This window comes from Zonotrichia leucophrys, chromosome 1 (genome assembly GCF_028769735.1).
Source record: "Zonotrichia leucophrys gambelii isolate GWCS_2022_RI chromosome 1, RI_Zleu_2.0, whole genome shotgun sequence".
In the NCBI taxonomy this organism is placed as follows: domain Eukaryota; kingdom Metazoa; phylum Chordata; class Aves; order Passeriformes; family Passerellidae; genus Zonotrichia; species Zonotrichia leucophrys.
This window is the reverse complement of record NC_088169.1, coordinates 53064219-53082059: the sequence shown is the minus strand read 5'-3', so window position 1 is coordinate 53082059 and position 17841 is coordinate 53064219. Positions and strand designations below refer to the sequence as shown.

Here is a 17841-nt window from a genome sequence, read left to right as displayed (position 1 = left end):
GCTGATAGCCAGAAAAGAAATGCTATAGTAAATCACATCATTATTTGATTTTTACTTTTCACACACACACTTTTCTTAAGTATCCTGTGTGGTAATGTTTACCTTACATTGTAAATTAGTGCTGCTTTACTTGCTTGTGTACAAGCTGTTCTGATATCCAGAGACATAAGGATCTCTATGTCATTCCCAAATGATGAAAATCCATTCAAACTCTTTAAGATATGTATGGCATGCAGATATATCAGAGATTGGATAGTTATATTAGAGTATATAATTTTGATCCACTTAATTTTAACATTAATTTTTGGTAGAAGCAAATAAATATCTGGACTACAAGCCATGAAAACCAAACAAAACAAGAACCTAACATTTTGTTTAAGGTCTTCAGATTATTGGGATTTTCCATTTATAAGTAAAGAGTTCTCAATGTAAAATACTTTATAAATATCCTTACTTTCAGAAAATTTTTGTGGTAGTTTTTCTAAGTCCTCCAAAATAGCAGGTTGAGGAATCAAAATTTGCACAGCAAAAAAACGAGTAGTTGCCAAAAATCCTAAGTAAAGGTCATGTCTTATTCATTCAGAAAGAGCAAGAATAAATCCATTATGTAATCTGTAATAATAGATATTTATATTTCTTGCTTTCATGAAAGTTATATTATCAAGCATTCTTACTTCTTCAAAAAGAGATTCTATGTCTGCTCTAAACATTAGAGTTGAATACTTTGAAATTCTGGATACAAATGATTTTTTGTCAGTTACTGCCTCTGCTTTTCAGTACACTGGCATTCACAACTATTTTACAGGAGGAACATAAAGATTTTCTAAACCTATAAATGTATGCTATGTATGTAATTTGAAATTCCTGTTCTTTTTAAAATGAAGAAAAATGCAGCTGAATAAATATCTATCACTTGAACAGAGGAATTTTGTTGTGGAGGTCTATTTATAAGCAATGAATTCACTGCACTCACAGAGATACTCAATAATATATCTTTGTGCTGCCATACAGCAGTTAGGAGCAGGAAGAAATGATTTTTGCAAAATACTATTTTTATCAGAAACTGACAGAAATTGCATCATTTATACCTTGAAATTTTATTCATAACCAGGCATTCTTCTAGATTTAATTCCTTTCTTGTTCAATATCAAAATACAAAAAAAAAGTCAATTATTCTGTTTAACTTCTGTAATAATTGGATTTTGCAATTTATGTAGCCCAGCCATGATTATTATGAAAAACTAATCCAAAACTCTTCATAAAAATTATTATTAAACATTTAGGCTTGCATCAAGTGTGTTGAGATATTCATAAGTTATCCAGATGTCTATCTGTATTTCAGTCATAATTGCGGCCACATCATCTGTGCTTGGGAGTGCGGCACCAGCGGACCAGGATCCGTGTCCAGTGCAGGCAGCAAAAGAAGACAAGACAGATCCTGATGGCCTAGCAGATTTTATTGATTTGTATTACTATTTCCTTTAATATCATTACCCAAAGACAAATAGACCCCTATGTATTTTGTGCTATAGTAGAATATTGAAATAGAAAAAAATGCATTTCTTTTTACTGCACATGCATTGAAGTTTAATACATTTCCCTTCTTAAGAAGTTATTAAAGGCTAGGTTGTTGGAGTTGAGTATAGCAACAATTTGAAGAGGAAAGCAAATTCATATTATTCTACACTGCTTCCCTTGCAGCTGTGTAGATTCAGAGTATGAGATCCACTACTTTGCATATACATGTCTCTTCCATTGTAGTACCAATTTAAACAGCACTCCCTTGTGCAGTGTGATCAACAGTCAAAATCCTCTGCTTGCATCACACATATTTAAGGGATTCAGCAGGAGACAATTGACACAATGAAGATAGTACTAGAAAACAAATTTTAGCTGCTAAAATGAGTGATAGCTGACAAGGACTACCAGTAAAGGATCCATTAGGTCAAGGAAAAAATCAGAAGCCAAAGAAGAGAACATGATGTAAAGTAAATTGTTGATAAAAGACATATTCTGGCATTTCAGGGAGACTAAAGAAGAATAGAGGAAGATAAAGGAATTTGCTGTTTCTGCTTCTGATAACAGCAGAAAGAGGAAAGTGAGTCTGTCAGTACAGCATTTTCAACAAATAAATAAATAAATAAATATGACAGTGCTGGCAGTAGTCTGGCTAAGTTTGATATGTTAAGACATTTTAGAGGAGACTGCCACTGAGATTTTCAACCTGCTCTTCTTCCTTACAGGGCTGAGATAATGTTTTTTAACATATTCAAAGTTTGGCAGGCTTTTACAAACCAAAAGGAGCTTGTGGAACTTTTGAATATTACCTGTTTCTGCTTGAATGCTCTTCTTCCCATAGGTTTTGTAACTTTATGTTGATTCCATGTCTGGATATCTGGATTAACTGACACGGCAAATCAAAGGAATAATTTGGGTAGCGTCATGTAGTCATGTAGCAGCATTTGAATTATTAAAATGCATGCAACACATGCATGGAGCTGGCATATATGACACAGGACCTTAAGGAGAATTGGGAAATCTGTGGCTGGCAGATATCAGCCACAGGTTAATATGTAATATCTAAGATGCCACCATGTTCAGGCACTTGAATTACACATCATCCTTCACTTTTAATAAGAATCATGTAGGTAACAGATGTAAGCCTCGGTTGCTCCCTAAAATCTCCCTCAAGATTAGATTTTCTATCCATACCGATAGTGATGCTGCTAGGATAGCTCGCTGTGTATTACGTGCAGGAGCAGAACGAGAAGATAAGCATGCTGCAGTATAGTACTAAGACCAGGAGTTATCTGTGAGCAGAGTGTTTGTTTTTTGTTTTCAAGGACCTCATAGGAAAAAAAAAAAATCTTTCTTTAGAAAGCTGTTTGGATTTCAGCTCTAAAGCCTCCAAGGCAACCTTTCAGGCAGGCACAATGGCATGACTTACCTCATTGTCCTGTAATTTAGAGGTGATATCACTGAAGTTATTAAGGTCACACACTTCCAAGCCACAGGGAGAAGAAAAAATAAAGAGGTCTAATGAATTATGTAAAAACAGTATTTCTCCTGGAATTACTGTTCCTGTTTTCCAAGTTACATATCTCTCAACAAATTGCACATGCTTCAAGATTTTACCAAGACTCTACATGCATTATCACGTACTCCATTTGTTAGAGGAGGTAAAGAATTTATTACTAAAAAATTATTTTCTGTGTTCAGAACTATACTGAGCAGGTTATGTGGTTTTTTGATCTAAGCATTTTGTGTCATCTAGATAATGTTGTCACTCAATCTTGATAATCAGATGAAGTCTATTCTTCCCCAGTTACTTATGCTGTCAATTTGATATCTCCTTTTTAAAACACTAGTTGTCCCAAGAGAGTCAGAGTAATGCCTTTGAAATCTGAATTTGGACTAAAAAAATTAGAGCAACAAAAAGAACACAAATGAAAGAATAGGAGCTTGCCAAGGGGTTTTCTCTCTATCCTAGATGGGTTAAGGATATAAATAACCTTCTGAAGGTGCAATATTTGCTCTAACTTAAACCAGGAAAAAGATAAAAATTAACACCTGGTCCTCATTTAGTAAATCATGATGAAAAACCTCTTTAACAGCAGAATTTCTACATGAAAGAGTAAAGAAAATAATTCTTCACTAGACTACTATACTATTCTTTGTCATAAGCTTTTGCTTAGTTAAAACTGCTGTTCACAAAGAAGCCTGGGCACAGAAGGGAATTTAAAAACCTGGATCATTCACTTTGAATTCCTGTAAAATAAAGGGAAAAATTTTGATGCTATTATTGAGATAGACAAAAAGTCTATCTTAATGAATTTGAAACTAAAATAAAACACAAAGAATATGTTGAAAACCTATCCCCATATTAACATCAGGGAAACTCTCTTGGTTGCATGTGTGCTAGCAAACTAAGCTAGCACCAAGACAAACTGGAATGGAGTCACTTATGCTGATAGTCCTAAACTCTGAATTTACAAAACAACCAATGTTGAAGTTGCTCCATGGCCCATGCCTAGTTCTGAAATTTGCCCATGATCTAAACCCATGCTAAAGGCCCTTTTAAGAACACAACAGGATAGATGGTCAAATTTCAGCCTGAGAAGATTCCTTGCCACTGTTTAATTCACGAGTACAGAAATATCTTAGTTATTAAAATACTAAATTTCAGTGTTTTTCATTTCAGTATTGGATATTTGTGAGCAGACTCTCAATTCCTGTAACAGTGATCCCATTCTGAAATTAGATCCTCACCCCATTGTTCCAGTTTGTCAAGATCTCTCAGAGCCTTCCCCCATTCCAGCAGATCAACACTCCCACCTAAACTCGGTGTCATCTTTGAACATACTGAGGATGCATTTAAATCCCCTTGCCTCAGTCATCGATAAAGATGCAAGCACTGTCCCTGATACTGAGGCCTGGGGAACTCCACTAGTGAGTGTCACAGACATCTTTTCATTAAAATCCTTTCGTTAGGATTTTTCCTGCTGAAGCTGAGAAATTTCAGCAACAAATATAAACAATGGTTATCTGCTGCTGTGGAATGCAACAGGTGGATCCGTGATTGGTCTCCTGTGGATGTTTGGATTTACTGACCACTCATGGCAGAGCTGTTCTCGCCCTCTGCCAGGACACAGAACTTTGTTATTAATTCCTTTTCAATTCTTAGCTTAGCTAACTTCTGAGAACTTTCTCTTCTATTCTTTTAGCATAGTTATAATGTAGTATATATATCATAAAATAATAAATCAAGCCTTCTGAACATGAGGTCAACATTCTCGTCTCTCTCTTCATCCTGCAACCCTTGCAAGCCCTGTAACAAGTGACCAGCCACCAATCACTCTCGGGGCCCAGCCATCCAGCCAGTGTTGTGCCAAGCAAAGAGTGCGCCCATCCAAGCCACGTGCAGCCAGCCTCTCCAGGAGAATGCTGGGAGAGACAATGTCACATGCATTATGTTAGGTAGACATAAAAATGCTTTACATTAGATAGGCAACATCCACAGCCTTTCCCCTACCTACTGAGCATGTCACTTTGTCATAGAAGCAGAATTTAATACTACTTCTCTCCATAATTTAACTGTAACCTGTATGAATTGAAAGGACCAGTTTAAGGCCTGAACTTTCCTTACTTTAAGCAGTTTGATAAGAGAAAAATATATACATTAATTAAGGCAGAATTTGAAGACAAATTCTTTATATGTAGAAAGGTATGCATATTTCATAGGTTTTTCTGAAGCTAAATCATGCCCTTTTGTGGTTTCTCTCAGATGTGAGCAATAAAAACCCTGGCATAATGGAGTATGGGCATAAAAGCAATGCAGTAAGTAGTACAGATTGATTTGAATGTAATTACCCTGGGTTTAGGTACATGAGCTTGTTTTTCTATTATCAATCCAGTGTAAAACAGAAAAGTTCAAAGCATTGGATCACCTTTACAAATCCAGCAAATAAAGAGACCTTGAATTGCCTGACAGAAGTTTCTTTTATATTTCATTAAATTTAAAACTTCCTTCAAATACTTTTTAGTAAAAAGTACACCTGTATACAGCATCTAAATTTGGTCTTCTGTAGACAACCAAGCCTATATTTTCTTGGTCCCACAACTGAGTGTTGTCTGAAGAAATATTTTGTGAAATACTGATTTCAGCAAAAAGAAAGAGTTATAGTGATCTTTATACCAAGTAGAGTGTTAATGATATTTTATACCAAGTAGAGGAGAATATCCAGAACAACTGGGAAAAGATTCCGAGCACATACCTACAACTGAGCAAGTCACTTTAGGTTTCTGTATTCAAAGATGTACAATAAACAAGTGTCGTGCCACAGTCCACTCACTGGGTTTAGGGGAACATACTTGGATTTACTCTGGGTGGTGCTCGGGGAAAATAACAGAATTCTCAGGAAGTTCAATTTTTTTTGCAACATTCAGAACATTCCAACTGAATATGTCATGCGGCAAATTTTCATTTAGCAGTCTTTGACTTATCCAGACACAGCAAGGTGCTTAACAAGATATTGACTGGAAATTTTCTTGGCCTGGCTCACAATATCTTTCAAGGAGAAGATAGGAGAAGAAAGAACAAGAGAGGGAAAGGGAAAGGGAAAGGGAAAGGGAAAGGGAAAGGGAAAGGGAAAGGGAAAGGGAAAGGGAAAAGGAAAGGGAAAGGGAAAGGGAAAAGGAAAGGAAAAGGGAAAAGGAAAGGAAAGAGAAAGAGAAAGAGAAAGAGAAAGAGAAAGAGAAAGAGAAAGAGAAAGAGAAAGAGAAAGAGAAAGAGAAAGAGAAAGAGAAAGAGAAAGAGAAAGAGAAAGAGAGAAAGACAGTCACCACTCTAGAATTCAGCATTATCTCAGATGCTTTCAAACCCAGGGGTGGTCAGATGTGCCTTGCGGCACAGGCCACTGTACTTTCATCTGTTCTGGTCTGCTGGGTCCCTCCTCCAGCTGAGCTTATGCTGATTTCAGCACCAAAATCTTGTGCCTGCATTTCACACAGAGCCAGAACGTTCCCAGCTGGCACTTGCAGCCGACCACCCCCATTACAGCAGTGGTCACAGCATGGCATGAGAAGACTCAGGGGCGCCGGGGGGAGCAAAGCATTGTCCCACCTATGGCTGAGCTTGCCCTGCTCCCCACCACCCCAAAACTGATTGTTTTAAGCCAGTCATCCTCTCCTGCTGAGTCCCCCACAATGAGGAAATATTGATACAGTCTATTTTAGATGCCAAATTTCGGACAAGATGGATTACATCCTTTAAGCATCCATTTTATTGTGAAGGGATTCTATGCAACTAATCCAAATATAGGGTATTAATATAACTTCTAGTTCTTTCATTGTGTTTATTCAGAGGGGCAGATGCAGATGAAGAGGTCTGAGTATAGCAAACTGTTAATGATTCTTAGAAAAGTTATGGGTTTTTTAAAGCAAGTATAATTAAATGAGGACTTTTATTTCAGGTGCATCTTTGAGCAGAGGATCTTCTGCTGTTATTAAGAATGATGAGGAGAGATACAGCTTCAGCCTGTCTCTGATTGAGCAGGTAGGAGCAGAGGCATGACATGCTTTGGGATGTTAATTCTTCCTTCATATTTATGTCAAATCAAGTTAGGAAGATACTGTAAAAATGTCTTTTCTCTGTCAGATACTGATTTGGTATGTTCCAGGAAATTAGGTCTTATTTTTTTAAATTACCTGTGTGCCCATGACTATGAATTTCACAAAGTCATTTTCAAAGGAAATAGAAAATGCTATCAACATTTAATTTCTGGATCATTTATTGCATTTTGCCTTATGGAAAGGATGTAATAAAAGAAAATTTCACATTTGAGATGGATGTGGAGAAATTCTCTGACAGCTGCTTTGTACCTTTGTTACGTAATGCTGGATTCTAACTACTTTATTTACCTAAAATACAGATATCTAAGCTTCGCTAGTCAGCTAGAAAATTAATGAACAAAAGTAAACCCATCTAGATGATAGTGATGATTCATTTTACTTCTCTTAGACACCTCTGTTAATAGATATATCTTACCCTGGAGGTATGTATTTCTCTGACATGACTATGAAGAAAATTTGTCATGACTTCCTTGGACTTAAATGCTTAGCTGTTAGACATCAGAATTAAGTTACGATAAATTTCACATCATGTGAGATGAAAATAAACAAAAAAAAAGACATGAAACCATGTAATTTGTCATTTTTAACCATACATATATAATATTGCATTTATCTATTATAGTGTGTATATATAATGGTATATATAAATTTACAAATAAGTTTCTATTGTATATATACTTTGCCCTTAAGAACTAGAAAGATTCATTTACTAACTGTTATTATTCAGGAAGATAAATAGATTTCTTTTTGTGTAGTTATTCACATTAAAGTGTAGGTAAATCTTGCAGTACTCCTTGTTCTAAAACAATTGTATGGGTGATGGTACAGCAGTTGGCACAGCAGTTCCACCAGCATCACATCTGTTCCATAGAAGTGGTGACTTTAAAATACATTGTTTTTTTGAGGTTGTGATTAGTCACGGTCACTCTCAGTCAGTTCATACTTTTCATTGGAGAAAGCTGGTTCTAGGAACAGACTACTGCACAGACTGTCTGTGTGCTAGCAGATATAAGTAATAATTAATGTGGTAAGAGGTTACCTCCACAATCACAACAGAGCACAGAAAGACAAGAGAGGGAAAGGGAGCTCAAATGATATTCTGCCCTCATTACTGATAACCAGGACAAAACAACCTTTGTTTAGCAATAAACTGGTTTTGAGCCAAGAGTCTGATAAGAATCAAACCCTCCAAAGTGGGATAGTTTTTACCATGCCAGTGTCCTCTCTTACACAGCTGTCCCAGGTCACAAAACTTCCCCCTGGGAAGGTATAGAGACATTCATACATAGGATTGAGGGATTTTACCCCTTTCTGATGGAACATAACTGTTTAACTATGTTGGGGTGAGAGGCAGCTGTCATGTCTTAGAAGGGATCATAAACCATCAAAGATCCCTGAAGTGCCTCCAGACTCATTTCTAGGGCCTTCCAACTAGAGGACTTCACATGATCCACAGTGTTGCAATAGACAGTGCAAAACTTCCTCCCAAGGGGAGGTACCTGGGCATTCCCACTTGAACCTGTTGAACTTCGTGGTTTGGGAGCTTCCTCCATGCCTGATGGATCAAGAGTGTGACCAATGGATATAGAAATTGCAACAAACAAACCTTGTTGCTGGATTCACAGGTGATGTCTTTGCTACCTGCCCTTATCCTGTCTTCTTCTTTCTTTTCCTTATATATTTTTTAAAGTGATGTCTTTATACTTTTATACAGATAATAATCAAAACAGTTACATATCTCCTTTCCAATGCAACCAAATTCTTCTAAAACAAGCTTGCTGTACATATATATATATAAACATCAGTAATTCAGCGTAATTTCAATTTAATCTACCCCAAGGGATCTGTTATTGACAAGAACCTCAGATGCCCCACCTTCAGCAACAGGTGGCAACAGGGCCACATAGTAGCTGAGTGGTGATTGTTTCAGCAATGCATATGATTTAATATGGGATGTTTTGAGGAGGAATGAAAGGAAGGAAAAATGGATTCATGTGATTTGGGGAGGGGCAAGGATGGATAAATAAATGAGTAAGGGGGTAAAAAAGCCCAGTCATGAGTCAATAATTTGCTGTTTAGTACATTTGTATATTTTCACTCTGGAAAAAAGAATGTGGATTGTGGGATCTCAGGATTTGAGTCCTGGCATGCCGAGCCCCCGGGACCACCCTTGGGGGGCCCGGGAGTCCTGGAATGTTGCCAGAAGTGTCTGGTGGCAGGACTTTGACCCTACACGGGAGACGACACCTTTATGAAGATAAGAGGGCCTCACCGGGGTGAAGGGTGGAAAGATTAGCTAATTAGAGGGTGAGAAACAGGGTTTAGGATTTATGTACAGGGGGGTTTAGAGGAGTAAGATGGAGGAATTGGGGTGTGTCCTACCCTCCTTCTTCTTCCTTCTCTCCTCCATCTTCTTTGGCCACGGTGGCACCTTTGGATTGGTTATTACTAAGGGTACACGAGTTATAAGAATAGATGGTATTGGGGAAAAATGATAAATATTGTATACGTAACTAGGGTATAAAGATACGTGGCGGTCCGTGGGACGACTCAGTGTGCCCATGGCTGACTGCTGTGCGGATCTCTGTTGAGCTGAAAGAACATCTTTTAGATAAACAATTAATAAACATAAAACCAGAAAGAAGAACTGAAGCCTCTTCTCGTCCTTTGATACGCGGGCTGCGTCAAGGCCACCTCCGGGCCACCTCCGGGCCTCCCAGGCCCCTCAAACAGCCGAGATAAACCGGACAGTGGATGTGACCTAATCACAGCCTTCCAGTACCTGAAGGAAGCCTACAACAAAGACAGAGATGGACTATTTGCAGGAGCCAAGAGAGAATAGATTCAAACTAGAGTAGAGTAGATTTGCACTAGATATTAGAAGGAAATTCTTTACTGTGAGAGTGTTAAGGCACTGAAATATGTTGTCCAGAGAAGTTGTGGATGCTCCATCCCTGGAAGTGCTCAAGGCCAGGTTAGATGGGGCTTTGAGCTTACTCTGGCCTAGTGAAAGGTGTCCCTGACCATGGCAGAGGGTTTGGGACTAGATGATCTTTAAGCTCCCTTCCAACCCAAACCATTCTATGATACCGTGATAGATGTGGTGAACGTCTGACCAAATGCATGTGCCTACTGGTTGTATATGCTCAGCTTTGCTACAGGTTGCACCTGGGAGCACAGAGCTGCAGAAGCCTCACCTCTGTCAGGTTGTTGGATCTGGCCCAGTGTTTTTCTGTTATGATGCCCACTTTCTTACGTGGCTTTGAAGATGAGCTCTGCTCCACATCTGACTGCTCAGATATGACCAGGTGAATGCACAGATATACTTTTATTAAAAAATATCCAGGTAAGCACCCACAGCTGTAGCCCTTCCCCAGTGGATCCACTGTTCTTTCTTAGAACTTATGGTATGCAGTATTCCATCTGTTTTCTACATGAATAAAGTGAGGATGAGGCATAATGGGGCATCACTCAGCCTTTCTGAAATGTTGCCAGCATTACCCTATGTTGTATTTCCATTTGTTTTACAAAAATAATATCTTAGTTTTCCTATCACTTTTTATACAAAGAGCAAATACGGCATTTTCTGTCCTTGGGATAATTCTTTCCTCATGCCACTTCCATGGTCTCTTCACATTTTAAAATTCAAATATTGGTTCTGTAAAGAGAGTGTTCCAAAAATACAGTAAAATATTTATTATTCACATTTTAAAGCATCATGTGAATTAATTAATTTAGATTTATTTCAAGTAGCATATGTCTCTTGAGCCATTGAAAATACAGAAGTCCTTCCGTATATATTAAGGTTTCTCAAAAGTCTAAGGAAAATAATGCATCAAATAAAAAGGAATTCCATAATTATTGCTGGTAGCTCTTAGCTACTGTAATTTATGATTAAAAGTACTAGATGTCTCCTACATATTTATAGTAGCCAATATTATTTCAGCACTTATGAATAATAAAGACAGGCATGTTTCCCATATGACTGATACAAATTCATTACTACTCTTGTTAAAATTCAAGTTAGGAACTCAGAAAGCTAATTGTGATTACTTTTTCTGTGTTAAGTGAACATGCAAGGATATGGCAGTTACTGCTTTAAGCTTTTAAAGTTTATAGACATGAAGTAGAATAACAAATATTTGATACATATTAAATAATTTGTGGGCAGAAAATATGCTTTATGCAATTTTTCCTCTCTCCCTTCCTCAGTTCACTCTTTCTCTTTCTTTCTTTCTTTCTTTCTTTTACTTCTCTTACACTGAATCGGATATAGAAGGAAGGAAGGAAGGAAGGAAGGAAGGAAGGAAGGAAGGAGACATAAAATAGGAAAATAAGAGCTTAAAGCAATGCATAAACCAGTTGGTTATTACTTATACTATTGTTAATATTGTCCATTATTTGTTCCATTAAAATAATCTTATTAGGAAGCCATGACTGCCATTATTCTTGCTTATTTCTTGAGATATCCCAATTGCTTTTTGGGATCTGACATAAAATTCTGTATTTCTTTCTCCATCTCATGCAGCTCAGAAGGCATGGAATGTGAATTCCATGGTTATTGCCAATGGAGAAAAGACACTCATGAATGAAGCAGTGCACTGTTAGAAAATGAATTAACATTCAGGAACAATCCCCACTGCTATAAACACAAATAACTGATATTCTTAAAAAAAAAAGAGAGGGTGAGAGTGACAGAAGGACAGTATTTTCTAGTGTTTCTAAGCAAAACCAAAGCAAATAGATGATAAGTAATTTAACTCTACAAACTGTGGAATTCAGAGTCACTAAATATTTCACATTTTTATGGCTTGCAGCTGTGTTTAAATAAATCTATCTAATTATATTGAAGACTGCATTGTAATCACAGGCTAATCCCTTTTGCCTGCCCAGAACATGATAACCACGAGCTTGACTGGGTTATTAAGATTTAAAAATTGAGTGGGTTTTGGATTTATCCTAATGTTCCCTCCCTTCCTTCCTTCCTTCCTTCCTTCCTTCCTTCCTTCCTTCCTTCCTTCCTTCCTTCCTTCCTTCCTTCCTTCCTTCCTTCCTTCCTTCCTTCCTTCCTTCCTTCCTTCCTTCCTTCCTTCCTTCCTTCCTTCCTTCCTTCCTTCCTTCCTTCCTTCCTTCCTTCCTTCCTTCCTTCCTTCCTTCCTTCCTTCCTTCCTCCCTCCCTCCCTCCCTCCCTCCCTCCCTCCCTTTTCTTTGTTTGGTTTGTTTTGTTGGTTTTTTTTTCCTAGATATGATTGGCTTACTGCTTCAAAAGAATCATGTTTATGACCTTAAATTCAAAGTAAGAAAGACAGATAAGTCAATTCTTGACACTTTCCCACAAAGACCAGACCATCTGGACATTCTGTGTCTGTAACAGGTGCTTCTGGGACTTAGAGCCTAATTCTGGCCCAGATTCTGTTCTGTATGGGTGACTCCATTACTGTGTGCAACTGCACATTGCATTAATTGAAGGGATTCAGAAAGGCCAAGTAAAGTAATTAGTCAGTTGGTCATGCAGAAAAGAGACTAGTGGCTTAGTGCCACTGAATGCTGAATGCACAGATGTACAGCACCATCAGCTTTTGCTCTCTGTGGTACTCTGCTAATCTCCAGCAGGTAGAGCAAAGATCTGTCTTAGCCCAGGTTTTCAGTCTCCTGGAAGCAACAACATAAATTTCATATCCACTTGGGAGAGAAATCATAAGTTTGAATGACCTAAAAAAGAAGCTACATCAGCATAAAATTCTCAGAATGGTAAAAGTGCCAGATGGGCCAAATAAGGCAGTTAGGTTTTTAGGTTCCAGTCTGAGTTTTTAGCTTTTTCCAGCAGCAACTGGCATATGCAATACAAGCTGTAAAATGGGTGTGATTTTGATTTTATAAGCTTATTTTATGAACTATGCTGTTTTTCTTTTCCTGTACTTTGCATTTTTTGCAAGCCTAGCTACTTTGGGGTCAGAGTTTGATCAGAATTGTTAAGAAAATATCTGCTCTGCAACTCGTTTCCACTGAGCAGTGAAACGAAATGTGGGCAATGGGGGCATTCAAAAAAGTTGTGAGAGTAGTTTACAGTTCAGTTTTTGTGTAGATTAAGGCAGGAACTCAAATCCTTTTGCTGTTTCTTTCACACATGCTGTTTGTGTGCTGTTTTGCTGTACATCCACTCAGAGTGGGTGACATTAAAAGGTTTGTATTGATGCATTTCACTGCATTGTAAAATTTATGGACTAAACCTTCATTTTTAAAAGAGTAGGTTTTTACTTTCTGATTAGAACAACCAGAATTAAGAACTGGTAAACTGAAATCAGTTTTCCTAGGCCACTATTTTCACTATCATGTTAGGTTTTGCACACATTGTCATGTTGAAATAATCCTCAGCAGCATGCATGGCAATGATATAATCTCACAGCCTTCAATCATAGACCCCACTGCAAAAATTGCTTACAATATCTTATCTTAGGATAAATATTATATTTGAAATATTTGAAATATTTGAAATATTTGAAATATTATAAAAACAGCCTTCAATCTTTACTTTAGTAATCTTAGAACCCTCTATTCACATTCTCTATATTTCCCATGTACTTTGATAACTAACCAGCAGTATGATCCACTCCCTCAAAAGCAGAAAATCTCTGCAGAGAATTTCTCAACAAATTAGAGAGATGGGCAAATACCAACAGTACAATGTCCCACAAGGGCAAGTGCCAGATTCCTCACCTTTGATGGGGCAACACAGTTTGTGTCAATAGACTGTGGATGAGAGGCTGTCAGGAGGGCAGCACTGCAGAAAGAGACTGGGGTGTCCTGGTCAGTGGCAAGTTGAGCACAAGCCAGCAGTGCCCTCGCAGCCAGGAGGGCCAACCCTGTCCTGGGGGCATCAGACACAGCATCACCAGCCAGGCAAGGGAGGGGAATGTCCTGTTCTGCTCTGAGCTGGGGTGGCCTCACCTCGTGTGTTGTGGGCAGCTTTTGGTGCCACAACATAAGAAAGACATTGTGCTACTAGAAAGCATCGAGAGGAGGGCCATGAGGATAGTGAAGAGGCTAGAGAGGAAGCCTTATAAGAAGTGGTGGAGGTCACTTGGCTTGTTCATCCTGGAGGAGTCTGAGGGGAGACATCATCAGAGTCTTCAACAACATCATGATGGGAAGTGCAGGGGCAGCTACCAATGTCTTCACTGTTGTGACTAGTGACAAGACTCAAGAAAACATCATGACGCTGAGTTAGTATAAGTTTACCTTCATTTCTAGTGGAGTAAATAATTATTGGTACAATTTCAGCTGTATTGTTTTAGTCCAGTTCTGGAGTGCATCCATAAAATTCCCTCCTTTTCAAACCTGAGATTATTCTTTCTTTTACTATGTAGATTGAGGAGGAAATATGGCCTTAGTCTTTATCACTTGTTCAAACTGACAGCTTTTTCCTACTACTTATATTTCTAAATTATAAAATAAGGGGACCTATATTTCAAAATAACCAGTATTACTTTCAACTTTATATTTTAATATGGAAACAACGACAAGAGCTACCGATTTACATGGGCTCCCTCTTTTTAATCACTATGACATTTTTAAAGAAGGTGAAAAAAAATTAACTGAACCATAATATTCAGATATATCTTGCTGATAAGCATGGAAGAAATAAGATTTAAATAGTTCTTGGGGACTTAAAGTGAGGTAAAAAGCCTGGGAAAGATATATGAACCCAAGATACTGATCTTGTTTGATATTATAGGTTTCAGTATTACTCATCTGCATTGCCTATTTAATTTGAGTGAGCAGGCAGGGGAATCAAATATCCTGGAGAAAAGGATTCGGAGGGCTGATCATCTTGTAAAGTTTTCAGCGGGAATTGTATATATTCATCTCCTGAGATTACTGAACATTTTACATGCCATATTTCAGTCCCCTACCTAATTAACATAAAGAACAGAGCTGAGGGACAGTAGGAAGAAATGATGTGATGTGTGTAGTGATTTAAACAGAATTGCCAAATTTAATTGTAAGCTCACTGGACTTTTTTTAATATCCTGAGCACATAGTGCATGATTAAAAAAGCCCCACATATCAGTCACTTTGATCGGATAACAAATATTGGAAACAGGTGTATACTTTAGTTGGAATATTGTATTCCTCTGTTCCTCAAAATTCATAAGGAGTAGACAAGTTACCAGTGTAATCTAAGATGTTCATGTGTCTGAAGTAATTCATCCTCTTTTCAAACAAAGCAAAGCGATTGTCATAAATTACATGGATCCTGTTTGAGCTGGAAAAAAGAATGTAACCTGGGAGGCAATGAAGATTGCAAACACCCTACCATCATGCTCTTTTATTATTTAATTCTCTCTTTTCATATGCATTTGTTAAATATACTCAAATATTTGGAATTATGAATACTAATGCTAGTCTATTTTGAATAATATAGAGACTGTATATTGTTTCATCAATGGAATTTCTTAAAATTTAGAAATAACTACAGTTACCCCAAATTTGCACCAAGGTAGCTAGGAGCAAAAGCTCACTTTTAGAGTCTATGTATGAAAATATTTCATGGAAGCCATCAATACCATTGGCAAAAAAAAATTAGCCAGACAGAAAATAATGTTTTGAATTAACATAATGGATGAAGAAATATTAAAAAATACCCATGAAAATAAAGACTGACTTGCTAGAGAACTCTAGACATACAAACCCTAATGCTTTAGTTCATATGGACACAACTTATTTGATTACCACTGCCTCTTAATGCTGTGTCACTGCTGCAATGCCTTTTGAAATTACATCATTGAGGATAGCCTCACTGACAGGTCTGTCATGAGCTGCCAGATAGCAAACTGATTCAAGGATAACACAATGGTAGCTATTGCATTATTTCCTTAATTTATCATAATTTTTCTGCTGGATACTCCACAGATATAATATAGTTTCTCTGAACAGCTAGAATATGTGTTTGCATTTGGCTGTATGTATAAATGATATGACTGAGCAGCATGTTAACTAATTGTTTAGTGTTTCCAGGTAAACACCAGACATATATCCAAAACATGCTTGATTTTAAAATATTGTCCTTTATATTGAAATTAAATTTATAAAAATTCTATTTAGTCTGTACATTTGCTCCAATCCAAACAATATAACATTGTTGCAGCAGGGTGGAATAAGGAATAAACAACAATTAAAAGTGTTTATTGCTACCTTACCTCAGTTATAAACAAGTTAATGAGAACAATTGACAAAGTTTTTGGACTCTGAAAGGACTCTAAGAGGAAGTAGTATAATCAAGTTAGCCTTGTGAAATTTAATCTGCTGAACATACTTCAGCACATACAAAAATATACAGTGTTTATCAAATGTCAGTATTGATTTACTGTTATTTTTATTTTAGATTTAATACTATATTTATTTATGTACTTACTTACTTGGACACTGAACCTCTATTCTCTGTTCCCTGACTACTGCATATGGAAGGTAGAATCACCTTCCCTGAGTGGTGCAGCTAAGTGGGAAAGTATCTGACTCAAAGGATAAATATTCTTTGAGAAACATCAGCAATTTATCACTGCTGCTCCCACTCCTATTTGCCATCTCCTGTCATGTGGCATGATTTAACTAAACTGGAAGGAGAAGCTGGTCTTTCAAGAAGACAATCAAAATTTTCGGCAAAAAGAACAAAGTTTTCGTATTGAGAACAAAGCCTACTATTAGGAGAATCTAAGTGTCCACAGACAGAACAAAGTCCTTTGGGAACAGAATAAAATCCTTCAAAGGAAGCATAAGGACTCTTCAGAGGAAATAAAGAACCTTGAGAAACAGCAAAAGTCTCGCCAACAAAATAAAGCCCTCAGAGAAGAGATTAAGTCTCTCAAAGGATATGAATGAGCATTTGCATTGAAAGAAAAAGCTCTCCACAATGAGATTTTAGCTTTCTGAGAAAAACACAAAGCCTTCAAGGACCATCTTAGAGCTCTTCAAGAGGACAACAAAGCCATTCAGTTGGAGGAAAAAGCTGTTTGTGAAGAAAAATTCTCCTCTCTCAGTGAGCAGAAATTTGCTCTGCAAGAAGGGAATATGCGCCTTCAAATAAGAAAAAGGCCCTAGGAGGTTAGGAGAAAGCTCTCCAAGAACAGCACAGAGACATCTATGAATGGAATAAGATACTTCAAGAGAAGGAACAATGTAATATAACTGAAGAACCAGGTGCTTTGGGAGATTTTGCATCAGGACTGAAGAGTTTAGAAAAAACAGTATTTTTGTTGTCGCCCAAACATCAGCAAGTAATGGACGAAAAGAGGCATCAAGCAGCCTGTTAGGCTTAGTGCAGAGGTCTTGCAGAAGTGCTGAAGCATGGATGTTGGTATTTCAGATCCCTGAAGCCTAGTAAATTAATGTTGCAATACATAATGAATATCTGTAGATGTCTGCTATACAGAGGTATTGAATATTAAAGACAACAACTTATTTTAGTATTTCGAAGGTTAGATTAAGACTTTTTACCACAGAATACTAGGAGATATTATTAGAGAATGGATTCTGATATAATTAATTTTAAAGTCATATACAAGTGATCTTGTGACAGACTTATTTTTTGCATCTAGATTAACCAGTCATATAACATTTCTGAAAATAATTGGTATGAAATACTTTCAGAATATGCTAACAAATTTTTTCTCTTGGAGGTTTTCCTTCAAAGATCCAATTTTAACTTGAATA

The 17841-nt window shown here is 37.2% G+C and overlaps 1 protein-coding gene across 1 annotated transcript; it reads left to right on the top strand.

Annotated features, from left to right (window-relative positions):
• Nucleotides 1-2593: 2593 nt before the first annotated feature.
• Nucleotides 2594-17441, top strand: CCDC70 (coiled-coil domain containing 70). The gene is given in 4 exon segments (XM_064736147.1): nucleotides 2594-2657; nucleotides 4202-4449; nucleotides 16753-17209; nucleotides 17212-17441. Coding segments are annotated over 4 exon segments (999 nt in total).
• Nucleotides 17442-17841: the final 400 nt, after the last annotated feature.